The sequence below is a fragment of the Heterocephalus glaber genome, unplaced genomic scaffold, assembly GCF_053883595.1.
Source record: "Heterocephalus glaber isolate CG9 unplaced genomic scaffold, H.glaber_assembly_v1.0 deba00000281, whole genome shotgun sequence".
In the NCBI taxonomy this organism is placed as follows: domain Eukaryota; kingdom Metazoa; phylum Chordata; class Mammalia; order Rodentia; family Bathyergidae; genus Heterocephalus; species Heterocephalus glaber.
In genome coordinates, this window is record NW_028258139.1 from 20,813,615 (window position 1) to 20,830,160 (window position 16,546).

Sequence of the window (16,546 nt, forward strand, 5' to 3'; positions counted from 1 at the left end):
GCTTAGTTTCTCTCTAATGATTTCCATTCAGGTTTAACCTTCACAATTCATTTTAACTTGAGAGACACTTGAAATGGTTTAATTAAACTTTTAACTGAGTAGTAATTGATTTATTATTTTGGCCTCCCTTTAAAACATGAAGGTTCCTAAATCCTCTGGTTTATTTTATAGCCTTTTAATCTTTTTTGCTCATGTAGGAAGTGGTCTGCAGAATGACCTTTCATTTTCTTCCCATTTCCTAATCAAATCTCTGGCTGTGATCCAAGTAGAAATTGCCTAACACATCAAGCTTATTTTCCCATGTGTGTGTGTGTGTAAGTGAACTTGTGTGTGAGTGTGTAATGGTGTGTGATGATATCTGAGTGTATATGATTGTGTACTTGGGCAGTTGCGAGACTGCTGTATGATGGTATCTGATTGTGTACATGGGGAAGTTGTAAGTGTGGGAGTACAATGTGTGTGTGTGTGTATATGTATACTCTGGACCCTGGGGCAGTCAAGCTTGCTGAAGGAAGAGTTTCTGGGGGTCTTCTGAGGGCCTTGCCTTGGCTCTTCCATCTTCTTCCTGCTTTCATACCCTCAACAGGAGCTTTTCCCTCTTCCTGTTTCCCTTTTCTTCCCTTCCCCTCTGTCTTTCCTCTCTATTCATCACCTGTTTATTGTGTGTGTGCTGTATGCCTGAGTGCTGTGCTCAGTGCTTGAGGATACAGGGACCCAGGTGCTGCGCCCGTTGGCGGTGCCTCTCTGGCCAGGGATGGCAGGCTGGCCAAGAGGTAACTGAGTGCTGCTTGAGTCTGGGTTGCCCAGGTCCAGGTCACATGTTCAACTTTGAGGATAGCAAGAGGCTTTCCAGGGAAGCCGACACCTGTGTTTAAAGCTATGGCAGTGTTTCTTCTGGGCATTTTCCGTAAATCATGTCCTTCTGTTAGGGATGTTGTAGCTGCTATCCCAGGAACGTTGGGAGGCAGAGTCCCCCAGTGTGCTGGTTGGGATTGTGGGGCAGCTGAAAGGACACGCGTCTGCAGCCAGATCGACTGGAGTTCCAGTTGTGGGGCTTCGCAGGACCTTGGGTCTCAGGACACGTGGTGCCTCTGTGTGGACAACATGAAGTTGCCTATCCCCAGCAGATGAGTTAGTAACAGGCGCTCTTTCTGGGTGAACAAACTGAAAGGTGCTCACGGTTGATGTGGATAGGCCTGAACTTCCTTAAGTTGCCCTGGTGGGGCTTCCAGGGTGCGACTTGCCATCTTGTCATCTGTCAAAGGGAGATGTGACTGGTCTTCATAGATTCTGCGATGAGCGTGTGTTCGCACATGCTGTGTACGTGACACATCACATTAACCTAGTCCGCAGTGAGTGCAGGATGTGCAGGAAGCCCCTTGCTCCCTGTATCTGTATGCTCTTCAGCGCCAGGAGCTGTATCACATCCAGAGGTGGAGCTACATGGGGCCATCTTCATTTCCTGCAGAACTGTGAGTAGAGGTCCAAGTGTGATATCTCTGTGCTCTGTTATCCATTGAGCCAGCCAGAGGAGTTGCTCTAACACAGGTGTGAAGTCTACTGACTCTGAGGCAGCAGGTATGGGTGCAAAGCCTGGCTCTCCAATGGGCTAGTTCTGTGACCTTGGGCAAATTATTCTTTGTAAGCCTCAGCGTTCTTGACTGTGTAATGGGACCAATACTCATTGGCACCATTGGAGATTAAATGAGGAATGCATGTGAAATGCTTAGCATGGTGCCTGAGGTGTGCTTCCTCATTATTTCCTGTTGCTGTGCTGTCATTTACGTGTTATTTTCATGGTGTGACTGATAAGCCACAGGGAGCAGGCTTGGGGAGTCTTGGGCCTTGGATGTCTTGCCCTGCTGTCAGGACATAGTCTGTCCTCACAGAGGGGAAGTTGCATTCTTCAGAAACCTATGAGGCTTATGTTCCCAAATTTCTGATAAATAATTCATTGTCTCCTATATTGCTTCCTGGGCTTTGGAAATAAATGTCAGGGAGATTGACTGTCAGTACCCTACAATGTTAGTCATCCAGAGTTCTCTGAATTTCTCGCACTGGTGTGACTGGAGATTGAGTTGCCAAGTGAGATTCTTGCAGACTGGTTTGTCCACAGGCTTGGGCATGCTAAATATGTGTGCCTCAATTCTGTATTGAATTTCTTGGTGTGTGAGCTATTTTGAAATGAAGAAATCAAGAAAAAATGCATATAGAGTAGAATGAACACAAATGCATACCAAGGAATTCTACTGTCTAACAGAGAATTGACTGACAAGGTAGTCGCTTCTTAAAAGAAGTATTCCAGCGCCTCCAGCACCAAGGAGGAGCCTTGCGGGCCACCATACCACTGCCCCAGCGCCGAGGAGATGACATGATACTCTATATAGAAGACCCCAAGAACTCCACCAAAAGTCTTCCAGACTTAATAACCAAATTCAGTAAAGTAGCTGGATACAAGGTCAACACACAAAAATCAATAGCTTTCCTCTACATGAACAACAGACTTACTGAGAGAGAAACAGGGCAAACAATTTCTTTCACAATAGCACCCAAAAAACTGAAATACCTAGGAGTCAACCAAACAAAAGAAATCAAAGACCTCGTCTCTGAAAACTATAGCACTCTGAAAAGAGAGATTGAAGATGCTATCAGAAAATGGACAGACATCCCCTGCTCCTGGGTAGGAAGGATCAACATAGTGAAAATGGCCATACTTCTAAAACTGCTATATAGATTCAATGCAATTCCAATTGAAATCCCAGAAACATACTTCACAGACCTGGAGAAAACAATCCAAAAATTCATTTGGAAGAAGAAGAGATCTACAATAGCAAAAGCAATTCTAGGCAACATAGACATGGCAAGGGGTATCACAATCCCCAACTTGAAACTATACTACAGAGCTACTGTGGTCCTGGCAAAGAAACAGACCTGAGGCCCAGTGGAACAGATTAGAAGATGCAGAAACAACTCCAGACACACTCAGCCACCTCATCTTCCGCAAAGGAGCCAAACACCCTCACTGGAGGAAAGATAGCCTCTTTAATAAATGGTGCTGGAAAAATTGGGTTTCAACTTTCCAGAGATTAAAACTAGACCTATATCTCTCACCATGCACTAAACTAAAATCAAAATGGATTAAAGATCTAAATATTCAAACAGAAATGCTGAACTGGCTGGAACAGAGGTTAGGTAGAAAAAACTCTTGAAGACATTGGTGTAGGAAAAGATTTTATGAACAAAACCTCAGTTGCCCATGAACTAGCACAAACAATCAACACGTGGTATCTCTTCTTATTAAAAAGCTTCTGCACAGCAAGAGGAACCACCAGCAGTGTGAAGAGACAACCACAATGTGGGAAAAAATTTTCACCTGCTGTTCCTCAGACAAAGGTCTACTATCTACAATCTATAAAGAACTTAAAAAAATCAGACCTCCCAAATGTAAAGACCCAATCCAAAAATGGGCATCTGAAATGAACAGACATTTCTCAGACAAAGAAGTAGAAATAGCAAATGAACATATGAAAAAATGTTCAACCTCACTGGTCATTCATGAGATGCAAAGGAAAACAATGCTGAGATTCTACCTCACCCCAGAAAGAATGGCTGCTATCATGGAATCAACCAATATGAACCTGTGTTCATAGCAGCACAGTTTGTAATACCTAAAACTAGGAAGCAGCCCAATTGCCCATCAACTGGAGACTGGATAAAGAAAATGTGTTTTTTTAATAAAATGGAGTACTACTCAGCCATAAAAAATGAGAAATTAGAGACATTTATAGCTAAATGGATGCACATTGAGGTGATACTCTTAAGTCAAATAAATAGGACACACATGTGTAAATACCAAATAGTTTCTCTAGTGTGAGAAACTGAAAGTGTAAATAAGGACTAAAATGTATAATAGATAATGTAAAATAGGAAGAAAAGGGGCCAAGGGGAAGGGGAAATGGGAGGGGTAGGGGAAAGGAAAGAAGGGAATGGAATTAATATGAGAAAAAGAAAAAATGGAAACAAAGTCTTTGTAGATAGGGAGGGATGGAGGGGTTGAAGGGAGGGCAGGGGAATGGGGAAAAAACAAGAACCAAGAGAGATTATGTAAAGGTGTAAATTTTCAGTGATGAATGTCATATTGTATACCTCAAATGTACCAATAAAATTCATTAAAAAAAAGAAGTATTCCAAATTGGAATGTTAGAAATGATTGCTATTTTATCAGTCACTTCAGAAGTACAGTGCTCTGTACTATGGTGGATCACTTTTATTAGCAGTGACTATAAAATAGAGGCAGTTCGGTGTTTTATTTTTCACATTGGAAAATGAGGCTCGGGGCAGATTTGAATCCCATCTGCTCAACTGCAAGCCAGTGGACTCTGCATGGCTCATATTGGCTCCGTTAAATTGGGCAGATCTGACCTTCATTCCAGATACCTGAGGTGTGTGATTCAGCAGAAAAGTTTTAGATTGGGAATAAGAAAACCCAAATCCCAGTTCTGCTCATTCAGCAGTTGGTTCTGAAAAGTCTGCCAAGCCACTTGGACCTTTGCTTCTCTTGTTCCCTTTCCTTTTGATGAAATTATGTTTGCTGAACTCATCTTGTGAGGCTTTTATAAGGAAAAATGAGATAATAGCTGGGAAGGTGTTTTGGAAACTTGAGTGATGCAAAAATGAAGGTCTTGCATTATTAGATTTTTTTTATCATATTGCCCTATTGTTTCATAATGCTTGTATTGTCTTTTGATTGAATTTAAGAACCTTCGCCTGATTCTTTCTTTCCCTGGCAAGCTTTTGGCCTTGGATCTGCAAGGATGATTTTCTAAGAGAAAATTGTCCCCAAACTTTAGCTTTAAAGCAGGGTTAAAATGCACCAAATTGCAACTCAAGAAATGACTTTCCAGCTATCTCCTTTCCTGTCATCAAGAATTAATTTATTGTCTACTCCATATCCAGCTTTGCTTACGACCCTGGAACCTGGCAATTAAAGGGCCAGTTCAAACCTCAAACTTATAATTGAAAGGAAAGAAAAAGAAACAGAAAACTGGGAGTGTACACACTCCACGTGAGCGTGGTTCACACTGTGGCCCGGGTCTGGTGAGCAGATGGCCTCTCCTGGTTCAGTAGCTGGGGCAGCCTCCTGGAGGAGGTGCTGAGGCTTTGACCTGGATCTGATATGTCAGCGTGTGAGTTGGGCTGGGAGTGAAGGTGGCAGGCACAGGCAAGGGGACCAGAATAGGTGAATAAAGAGACAGGGATTATCCCTGCCTGGGCAGACCCGGCTAGAAACTGCACTGAGTGGTTGAGTGGGAGACAAGAGGGGAAGGTGGGGTACTGTGTGTGTGTAGGAGTGGGTGCTTGTAGGGTTGGGGCATGTGCTAAAGGACACTGAAAGCCAGGTCAGAGAGTTGTGGGCAAAGTCATCCAGAACTTTGGAAGTTTCTAGAGCCAGGGAGTGATGGTGAGATATGGGCTGGAAGCAGAGAGACCCAAAACAGAAAGCTGGATCCTGGAGACCATGTGCAGCATGGGGTGCAGAGCTGTCCTGAGAATGGGCAGGGGAGTTCCTGCACAGACGTGTGTAAGACAGCATCTCCGAGCCCACCGACAGTGTGAGGACCTCGGGAGGAGGAAGAGGCTCACACGCATGTCTGTTCAGGTGTTTTGATAGAGAGGCTGCGCCTTTCCTTGCCCAGTCCCAAGATTCTCAGCTCGTTGATAACGTGCAGGTAGTTGACAGCAGCAACTCGTTTTCATTCCTTAAATTATTCCAAGTTCATTTATGAATATTTCATTTTTAGCTAACTAATTGGCCTTGAGGATCTGAATTATGGATGTAGCAAGATGGAAGATTAGTCCTGTCACTGTTGTGTCTGAGGTTTTCCCAGAACTTTCAGGGCTGATTTCATGTTTCTTCCATGACAACTGCCTTGCCCATTGCTTGCCATTTTAATTAACGTGGGTACGTTGGCCAGGACACCAGATTAGTGCTGAGGCGAGGATAACACCTAGTCAGGACAGGGACCCTGGCTTCAAGGAGGTTCCAGTCTGGGAAGAGACTCTCACTACTGAGCCATGTGGCATTCTGTGCCCTGCTCCCACTGTGTGGCCAGCATGCTGTCCACCCAGTGGGCACTGCGATTGCTGACTCTGTGCTCTGGCCTGTCCCTGTGGGAAAAACATGGGTGCTGCCATGTTGGATTTGCTGAACTCAGGGTTAGGGGCACAGTTCTCCACAGGACTGCCGAGTCTACCCAATGCTTCTGACACCAGCCACAAACTCAAGGGGCCCCAGGGGTCACCCTCTCTGGCCAGCTAGCTACAGATTTGGAGAGCCTTGTAGTCTCCTTCAGGCTCGATAATTTTCTAGAAGAACTCGCCAAACTTAGGAAAGTTCTACAATTGCAAATTATGGACTAGGACTTGGAAAGGTCCCAGTGGAGCTTTTTGTCCCCCGGCCCTATGAGTCCTGGATACCATCATCCCCTCCTGTCTTCAGTGTAAGACAGTATCAAGAGCACGTCCTGCCAGGAGTCCCATTCAAGTCACGGCTGTGCAGTTTTTGTAGGGCTCCATGACACACTGTCCACATGGTAGAGTGTTCTAATCCACTTTGAGGTTCTGACCGCACCTTCCGTTCTCCAGTTCCTCTAGAGGGCAGAGCTGACGTGCCATGTTCCAAAGCCCAGATCATAAGTCATCCAAGGGCCAAAGGCGACAGGCAGATACAGGCACTCCTGCTGGGGGACATCTGGGGGTTTGGAGATCACCTCTCAGTCACCCAGGGGAAGGGCAGACCTCTCTTGGGATCAGGTTAATTCTTCACTACACAGCTGCATCCTGTGAGCTTTTCAGAGTAGCAACTCCATCTACATGGCAGAATGCCAACATTTGCCACTGGGATATAGAACTGGGCCCCAACTTCAATAACTGTTGTTCTCCATGTTTCTACAGTTGGGCTGACATGACATGAAGTAGGTGTTTCATGGCCTGCTGGTTCTGTTGTGCTGCTATTAATTGCTGCTTCAGTAGGTTGTACATATTGTTATAAAGAATATTAATAGGAAAAGTTTTAATGAGCTTTGAGGTAAATGGTTTGTCTGTATTCTGTTAGGACATTTCTTCTTCTCCCTCACTCTCCCATGTACAGGGGCTGATCCTCCTGGAAAGAGCGTTTGTCCTGGTGAAGTCCATGCTGGCAAAGGGATCTGATGGGCTTGAGTCTGTTGTATTATCTGGTCTCTTGATGTGTTTTCAGTTCTTTAAAGCCCTCTCCCTTCCCTATTTTCCCCTGTCTAGCGTACCCCAGTGAGATGGCCTGAAGGCTGTAAGTGTGCTGGCTGCCCTGTCTTTGGCTTCAATCCTTAGGTGGATCCAAAGGTGGTCTGACCCACCCTTGGCATCCCAGCTGTGGAAGCTCTGGTCCTGCAAGGATGCCCCTGTCCCAGGAAATCACTGCCTCATTCTGCAGTCTCCCAGCATTCTCTAGGCCCTGTTCCCAGGCAGGAACCCTTATTCAGAGCACCCGTGGTCCTGCTGCTCGTCCTGCTGACTGAGTCTCTATGGCTTCTTGACTGGTAGGCATAGGACGCCCTCTTAATTAAAGGATCACTGATGTGTAACAGTGAGTAAAGTGGCTGTGTTTTACTGTACCAAGCCACACAAAAGAGAGAGCAGGAGGGCCCTGAAAGAGGTCCTCATTTTGTGGTTTACATTCACCAAGATGGTGCCAGGATCTAGGACTCCTCCCTTTACCTGAATGTTCACATTCAAAGAGGGCTGTGCATATGCCATGCCTCAGCCTGGCAGGCAGTTCTGCTGTTGGGAATGTCAGTCAGAGATTGGGAGGCCTCCTGCTTGCCTCTTCCGGGTGTCTCTCCCAGGGAGGTCCCATCCCCTGAGATCACACTGCTCTCCATTTGCATGACTGTACATGCTGGTCTGCCCCGACACCATTCACCCCTCTGCTTTCCCGCCTTCATTTTAAAGGCGAATGCCTTAAAGATGAACACTATTTAAGAAGAAATGCATGGTGTAAAATGATGTGGAACCTGCTCGCAAGCAGCTTTGACGTATCATTTAAAATCCCTAGGTCACTAAGAAACCTGAAAAATATTGTTATTGTCTTTCAACCTATAATTTGTAGCTTTAGATTGCAATTATTTTCCTCACCAGGACAGTTTGACACCTTGAAATAATCTGAATAGTTATATACTTGTTAAGAGAATGACAGGCTCAAAGCCTTTGAGAGCCCTTTGCAGACAAGTCCAGAAGCTGTTTCTGAGAACTGGACTTAGATGGGAATAGTTAATGAGGGCAGGACCTGTGGACTGGTGGCTGTACCTTCAACCCTCCCGGCTTCACAGAAGGAGCCTATGTGAAGGTTCTGGTCAGCTGATAGTCTTGATGCAGAGTACAACAAAATCAACTCCCAGTCAGTGTACAGATGTGATATTAACATAGAAAATGTTATTTACAGCTGCTTCAGATCTTTCATTTTTAATCAAGTGTGCGACCTGCACAGTTCTCACACTTGGAAGTTCAGTGACTCCTCTGCCCTGCCATCTTGTGTGACTCCAACTTCCCTCTTGTTTTCCTTAGAGTTTTCGGTCATGAAGAGGAAGAGAGGCAGACCTAAGGGGTCCACAAAAAAGCCAAGTGCAGAAGAGGACCTGGCAGAAAACACTGTGAGTCCAAACGGGGATGGCCAGCTGGCCCCAGAGGAAGGGAGTGGCCTGACCCCCAGCAGCCTGGAGTGCAGCAAGTGCTGTCGGAAGTTCTCCAACACACGCCAGCTGCGGAAGCACATCTGCATCATCGTGCTGAATTTGGGTGAGGAGGAAGGAGAAGCAGGTAAAGGCTGCCCAAGGGCCGACCATGTCAGGTTCTTACAAACAGTGGTAACTGCTAATGCCTGGTTTTTAGTTTGGTTACAAGTTGGAAATACTGTATTTCTGCTGGTCTCCTCCACCTGGAAAACAGTTTATCTTTGTAATTATTACTGACTGTTCCCCTGTTTAACCTTTCACTTGGTGGCTGAAGCCCAGCGTACAGGGCCATGGGTGCTTTGATGAGTGCTTTGGGGCTGCAGAGAGAGAAAACCCAGTCTCTGCCGTGGTGGCTTATGTTCTAGGGGATGAGATGGAGTTTGAAAATGCAGCGTGTTAAAGGATAGCAAATTGTCATTAGAAGAAAGTGCTCTTATCAGAAGCCAGTGACCTTGGTGCCACAGTTTGAGTGGCACTTGGATTAGGTGGGAGGCCCTCCTAGTGGTTGGCCAGGGCTGTGTGAGCAGTGCACTGCGATTAGGCTATCCCAGTCCCCAGCAAAGGACTTTGACGACCACGGTGGCTGAGAACTAGATTTTGGAGGCTGTTCTGAAATAAAATAAAGAATGCCAGTGCATGCTCTAAGTTTCTGGTCAAAGTTCAGCGCTGAAGCAGCTTCTCAAGATGTTAGGAGAGAGAGAACCGAGAACAGGGAGTGGAGCCTTGTTTTCACAGCTTGTCTGCAGGCAGCCCCTTTGGGAACATCAGGATCACAAAGCTGCAGTGGAGAGCAAGGGCCTCTGGTCCAGTTAGATTGCTGCTGTTGGTGCTGCTCCATTTTCAAGAATTCAGGCACCAACTGTGCTGAGAAAGTGCCCAGTGGTCTGTACTGTGCTTGGTGTGCTGTATGGAAGGCTGTTCTGATCCAGAGCACAGAACTGGAATATGGCTGTTGGGGTTTGAATCTGTTCCACACTTACTAACTTCCTCTTCCTCAGTTTCCTCTTTATAACATGGTGCTAGAAGCAGTACTATCTCATATGGTTGCCTTGAATATTAAATGAGATAGTGCTTGTAAAGAGCTTAGAACAGTGCCTGCTGTCTAGGTAAATAGCCATATGGTATAACACTATTGTTGTTCTTCCTGCTTTAAAGCTGGTTGGATACTGAGATTAAGTATTTTGGGCTCCATTAGTCAGTAAGGGGAGCTGGGCTTTGGACTCAAGGTATCCTGCTCTGAACCCTTGTTCTTAAATTCTTTTAGTATAAATCCGTCCCTATTGAAGCTAGACCCTTGGTGTGCAAAACCTTACCACAAATTAGATAAATTGTTGAGTAATAAATCAGCTAATATTTATCAGACATCTAGGTTGGTGGCCAGGGCTCATTGCTACCATTTGTACAAGTTGTACAGGAATAAAAGATGGTGCTTCTTCTCCTGAAGAAATCCCATGGTAATCACATTAAACATCACTGTGCTGGGCTAGTGCAAGTCACAGACCGGCGTCCTGACACACATTGCAGTGGCAGCTGTCTCAAGGTGGAGTCTAAGCAGTGGCTGTGGGAGAGGTGTAGGCAAGCAGCACAGGATTTCAGATGGGTCTGCAACTTGTTTCAGAACTTAAAGTCCTTTTGGCCAATAAAGATAGTTTCAGAAAAATGGTATTACGGCTTGTGTCTAGAAGTACCCCCAAAGCCTCTTGCGATCATAGGTGGGGCTTTTTCAGAGGTGGCTGGATCTAGAATGTGTGATTGATTCATGGTGCAATGCTAGGATCAAGGGAGCTAGGATTAAGGATGTGAGTGCTCTTCATCCTAAGTAGCCTGGGTAAGATATAAGGGGTAGAAAGAGTTGCAGTCGTTCTCTTGCTTGCTTTACTACCTTCTGCCCATCATGAACTGTTTCTCCTCTGCCAAGCCACCTGCCTTGGAGCCAGCCAGTTATGACTGAAACCTCTACAAATTGTGAGCTAAATAAACCTTTCCTCCTATAACTTTGGGTGTTGCATATTTTTTCTCAGCAACAAGAGAAGTAACCAAGACAGATGGTGTTGGGATCTGAACCTGAAGCTGTGGTTTCCATGGCTTTGTGACTCACTGGGCATGGGTTATGGGATATATCTCTCCCCTTCTCTCACACACGTGCTCTGCCTCCCATTTCCTCTTGGCAGAGCTGCCTAATACTGGTCATGTTTCAATGAGAAGAGCTGGGTCTGGCCACCAGAGCAGCTCTGTTGGTGTTTTCTTCTGAGCATCCAGCTCTCTAACCATCCTCTGACCATCTGTTGCTGCCTTTTGGGGTCTGTGTTGTTCCTGTGCCTTCCGCTTTTCTCCTGTTGTCTCCTGATCCATTCCTACACTTCCTGCATAGCATGGTAAACATCAGGAGTTCCACTCTTCCAACACCAACCATTCCTGCTTTTGCTTCCCCCAACCTCAGGCCTGAGTCTGACTTTGGGGCAGTATGAGACGTTCATCAGTTGTGTGGATGTTCTTGTCTGCCTGGCTTCAGGATCCTCTTTCTACATCACAGTCCTTCAGTCTCCCTTTCACAGGGAAATGTGAAGCCTTTGTCCTCTCCAGAGTGACCTTGACAAACGGCCCTGTGTCGCGATCTTGTCGCGATCTTGTGCTGTGTGATTGCTGCCAAGCATGGTGCGTTCAATGAAAACTCAGATCATTGTCAATTTTGCTGTTGTAAATGTCAATTTAGTAAATATTCCTTTATCTATCTATCTATCTATCTATCTATCTATATATATATATATATATGAGTACATGTGTGTTCATGCAAATAGATACTTGTAGACTTGTATCATTTTCACAGGATAAATTCCTACAAGTCGAGAGACCAGGGTAGAAAGTGTAGAGCATACCACTCAAGTTCTCCCCAGAAAGCTTCCACAAGCTCACATTGCAAAAGTGCCTCAGAGTGCCCACTGGCTATGATAATTTTTATTTTCTTTTATAATGATACAGAAAACTCTAAGAAGAAAGCAAAAATAACCCACACTCTCACTGCCTAGTCACGACATGGGTTACACTGTCTGAAGAGAAGCAGTCTTCCTCTGCTTCTCGATGGGTCATCGTGTGCTCTGTGGTCTTCTCTCACTCCATGTGGCAGACAAGTTTTTAATGACAGAATTTTTAATTTAACAAGCTATCTTCTAGCATGTTTCAGGTTGCAGAGGCTGTCCTCCATGTTTCACAGCTAGTGGTTCTTTCAGTTCTCATGGCAACGTGAAGAGGTGTAGGCATTGTCAATCATTAGTACAGAAGAAACAGAGGTTCAGAGAGGCTCAGCAGTTTGCTTCCAGCACACGGTCTCTTTGTGATGGGGTTGGTCGTGGACCAGGCAGTCTGGCTCAGGAACTGTGCTTTTGACTGCTTTGCTACATGTCCTGGCCAAAACCAACTGATAGAGTCAAATGTTGTCATTTTTATAGGCCACACAGAATTGTGGATGTGGACCACAGATTTATCACTGGTCTCCAGTTGATGCACACTTATGATTGCTTTACATTTTTCTGCCTGATAAGATAAATGCTACTGAGGTGGGTCATCTTCAGCAGGCATATTTATTTTCATTATGTGTTTTGTACTCATGCCATTGTTATCTTGGGTAAATGCCTAGTACAGTGATAGCTGAGTGAATGGGGCGTGTTTTACACATGGACACATACTCAGGGCACCCCGAGAAAGCAGGCATCAATTATTTCTCCATTACCATCACCATCTACATCCTCATAACATCTTCATCCTCTCTACCCTGGGTGGTCTCGGTCTTTGTCCTTGCCAGTCTCTCCTGGAAGGAGTTGTTAAAATTGCTTTAATTAGGGCTGGGGATTTAGCTCAGTGGTTTCACTGCATGCTGCGCAAGTGCAAGGACCTGAGTTCAATCCCCGGTACCCCCCCCAAAAAAATTGCTTTAATTTGCAGCTCTTTGGTCACCAGTGGATTATCTCTGTATGTGATTTTTAGCTATCTCTGTTCTGTGTGTGACTGGGGGCCTTACCCATTCATGTCCTTTATCATGCCTTTGGATTGTCATATATGCTGATTTCCACAGTTTGTTATTGCTCTTTAATTTCATTTGTAGCATGATTTTTTCTCTTGCTGGTATTTAAAATTTCTTGGTCTTTTTATGATATTTTAGAAAACTTTCCCCATACCACAAAATGATAGAAATGAACATCTACAGTGTGTATTCTCCTATTACTTGTATGCTTTCATTTTACCACTATCTTTTTTTTTACCAATATCTTTGATCCATCTAGAAATTATATTTTTGTATCAGTTGGAAAGTAAGGTAGTTATATATATACCTTATATATTTGCCTGATAAGTGTGGGTAAAAGATTTATCTTAAGATATAATTTAGTAGATGAAATATTTCAAAGCAAACCCTTGAAAAATAAACCTTTGTGTTCTGAAGTTGTGGATTCACAGGAAGTGCCAAGTTAGCATAGAGAAGTCCCTCATGCCCTCCACTGACTTCCCCTCCATGCTTCCTTTCGAACAACTACGACCCAAAGTCAAGTGTGTGAGTGCGCCCATCCTGTGCCTCCGAGTCTCTTGTCCACAGGTAGACTGGAGTCAGCAGCTTGCCAGCAGGAGGCAGAACTGCGCCTTCGCTGCCTTTTTCACTCATCGTCACCCAGCCATACCTGGCAAGCGCTGATCTGTGCTTCAACTTTGTGATTTTGTCATTTCAAGAATGCTGTGTAAATTGAATCACAGTGTGTGACCGTTTGAGATTGGCTTTAAAAGCCCTCTGCTAGAACCTGTTTCTAATTTGATAATTGAGGAATTGGAGGTCTGCAAGTGATGACTGTCCAGAGTCCCCCACTCATCTTGGGTGCAGGAGGGCAGGATCTCTGGTCTTCCAGCTTCTCTGTGACCAACCTTCTTCACCACGTTCTTGTTGCAAAACTGGTCTCATTTCTGTCCCAAGGATGCAGAATTGATTCATTTCCATATATCTTTGTCGGGATTTTCTCTGCCGCGATAAGTGAAAGTCCCCCCTGTGCATTTCCCGCTGGTTACTGTCTACTCTGTAATAATTGGGCAGTGTCTTCAGCAAGGGCAGACAGGCACAGCCTTCCTAATGTGATTAGGCTAATGTTTCCTCCAGTAACAAGCCACATGGAAAATGGTCTCGTCCTCCATGGATTTGAATGACCTAAATGGACTTTAATTTCTCAAATACCTAACAGGAAGGTAGAAGCTCTGGGTATTTTTCCTGCTCTGGCCACAGTGGAAGCCTCTCAAATATGTAGAGATGACCTCCTGTCCAGCTGCCTTGTGGCTGAGGTCTGTGTGACTGCCCCACGCTCTTCCCCAGTTTGCTAAGCTCAATATTGCGATTTGGAAAATTTTTGCATCATTCTTCTAACACATGTTGTGTAAAGAGCAGTTCAGTGACATTTCAAACAATTGACCTTGACACTGTAGCTTGTTGAAACAATTAAGGAAAAAATATGCTTCTTTTCTCTGTTCTGAACCCTGGCAAGTTAAAATAACACTTTTGATATGTATTCAGCATTTATTCATTTTATTCTCCATTTGAATAGTAAAAGAAACTGGGAAAGAATATTTTTTTTTCCCCTGCTGTTATGTGGAACAGCTGGTGTTTTTGAAAAACATTTTGCAGCCTACAGAAATCAATATGTCAAGTTTATAAAAGTGACTTCAGAACCTTTCTAAGCTTGTTATTTCTGGGGTCATTTTATGCAAGGAGAGTTGTAAAATGTCCTCTTATTCTTGTTAAATCCTTCTAAGAAGATTAGGCATTGTTTACACAGTCATGTGTAAGATGTACCTGTACTCTCTTCATGGAAATTTTTTGGGGTAGTATTGCAGGTCTCTTCCCTCTCCTGTATTTGTGTTGCTCTGCTGACTTGATACATACCTCAAAATGATTTTGACTTGCACCTGAAAATTTTCAGGTGAAAGCATCTTTGCTGCAGTCCTTTTTTTTTTTTTTGCTTAAATTCTTACAGTCTTTGCCTGACACACCTTTTCTCTGTGGAGAGCTGTATATCAGTACCATTTCTTTTTGCTGCTGTGTACCTTCTTTCTTTCCCTGCACTGCTCAGGAGAATGGAAGCCAGGAAGTCTCCAGCTGTGCTCAGACCTGGGCTTGTGTGTAGTGTGGGCTCATGGCCTGGCATGGCTCACATTCCTCTGTGACCCATTCTCCTCAGCCCTCCTGCTGCCTCTCTGCTGCTCCTGACGTACCAGCTCTGAGATGCTGCTCTTCTGCCCATCGAGGGATGTCTCTGACTCTGCCAGGCAGGGTGGGCCACACCACACCCCACCCCGAGAGCAGAGCAGAGCAGAGCTCTCTCTGGCTACAAGGGCATGACACTCCCGTGCTTGCTTTCTTGTTGGCACTGCATGTGCACTGGGAGTCTTCAGAGGCTCTGCTCAGGCAGGGATCCAGCCAGTGTGAGCGGCATCCATTTTGAACCTAACTGGTCATGGTAGAAGAAGAGAGGAGAGCCAGGGGGTTTACTTTGCCCCAGGAGTGACATTTGTTGTTTCTGCCTATTCAGTTCATTGGCTAGGAGGACTCGCATGCCCTCACGTCTTGCCAGGGCGAGGGGGAACTGCAAATGCTTGGTGGCCCCCACTGGTGGCCACTGCCTGGTTTCTGTCCATTCCATGGCCCTGCTCTCTGCTGTGTTCTGGTGTCCTACGAATACCCTCCTTGCCCACGTAATCAAAGTGGGTGCTACACTGGCAGTGGAGGCTCCGTGGCAGGCTCAGTCCTGACTCACTGTCTAGCTCATTACTCCACCCATCTGGGCGGCCAGCCCCCATGCAGCTGTCCTAGCCAGAAACCTCCCTTCAACTCCCCGTCTTGTCACCTGTGGTGGTGGGCTTTTCCTGCTGCCGTGATCTCCCCATGGACTTTGGGGAGAGCTCAGGTTGGCTCTTCTGCTGCAGTCATGCCCTGGGTACAGCAGTGGTTTGTACAGATTTTGCTAGTATCCCCAATATTTATTTACCATAAGTTTCATTCTTAAATTTAATAAGCATTCATAGAGTTCTTACCCTGGGTTTACTGTTATTCTGAAGGCCTTACAAATATGAATTCATTTCTTCTTCATAAAAGCCTTACTACATACTTACTGTCCCTGTCCCCATTTTACAGATTAGGAAACTGAGGCAAGCAGCCTATCTAGTATCCCATAGTAGTAAGCAATGGGCCTGCAAACTCAGGCATTGTGACTCACATATGTACTACTATATTAGTACGTTTTAAGATATTATAAACCATACATACAATGTTAAGTTTCAAAAGAACAGGATAAGAAAGGTAAAGAGAGATTCTCTTTGTTTTCTTCCCAAATTTCAGTCAGTGTCTTGAGCTTCCCCTGGGGTGAGTGCCTTTCCCTTTGCAAACCGCTGTTCTCCCTGCAGTGTCTTCCCAAAGTGCAACGCCGTCATGTCCCTAAGCCGAAGACAGTCCTCAGGAACCTGCCAGGGTGGTGAGACCTGGCTCCTGCTTGGCTCTGCACCCTGACCTCCGACCCCTCCCGCTTTGCCCACCTGCGAATCTGCAGTGGACTTGTGAAGCCCGGTGGGTGCCCCATGCTCTCACAATCTCCGATCCACATTCCTCCCCTTTCTGCTCTGAATAACTGCACTGCCCCTTCAGTGATCACAGAGCACTGGCAGCCCCCTGCACCTGTGGGCCCTATCCTGCCACCTGGCCCTTCTCCAAGCCACAGCTCATTCCAGTCTTTGCAGGCTCAGCTCCACCCTCTTTC

At 45.4% G+C, this 16,546-nt stretch overlaps 1 protein-coding gene across 50 annotated transcripts in view; it reads left to right on the forward strand.

Annotated features, from left to right (window-relative positions):
• Positions 1–16,546, forward strand: part of Zfat (zinc finger and AT-hook domain containing) — a 346,969-nt gene that overhangs the window by 149,610 nt on the left and 180,813 nt on the right. For 49 of the 50 annotated variants that reach the window (XR_015440115.1, XM_087183897.1, XM_087183866.1 and 46 more), the window contains one exon: positions 8,602–8,853. Coding sequence is in view for 49 of the 50 variants with exons in the window: in XM_087183897.1 (XP_087040023.1) it covers positions 8,602–8,853 (252 nt within the window). In the remaining variant the exon portion in view is untranslated. The remainder of the gene's footprint in view (positions 1–8,601; positions 8,854–16,546) is intronic. The other variant, XM_087184053.1, reaches the window with a different exon arrangement.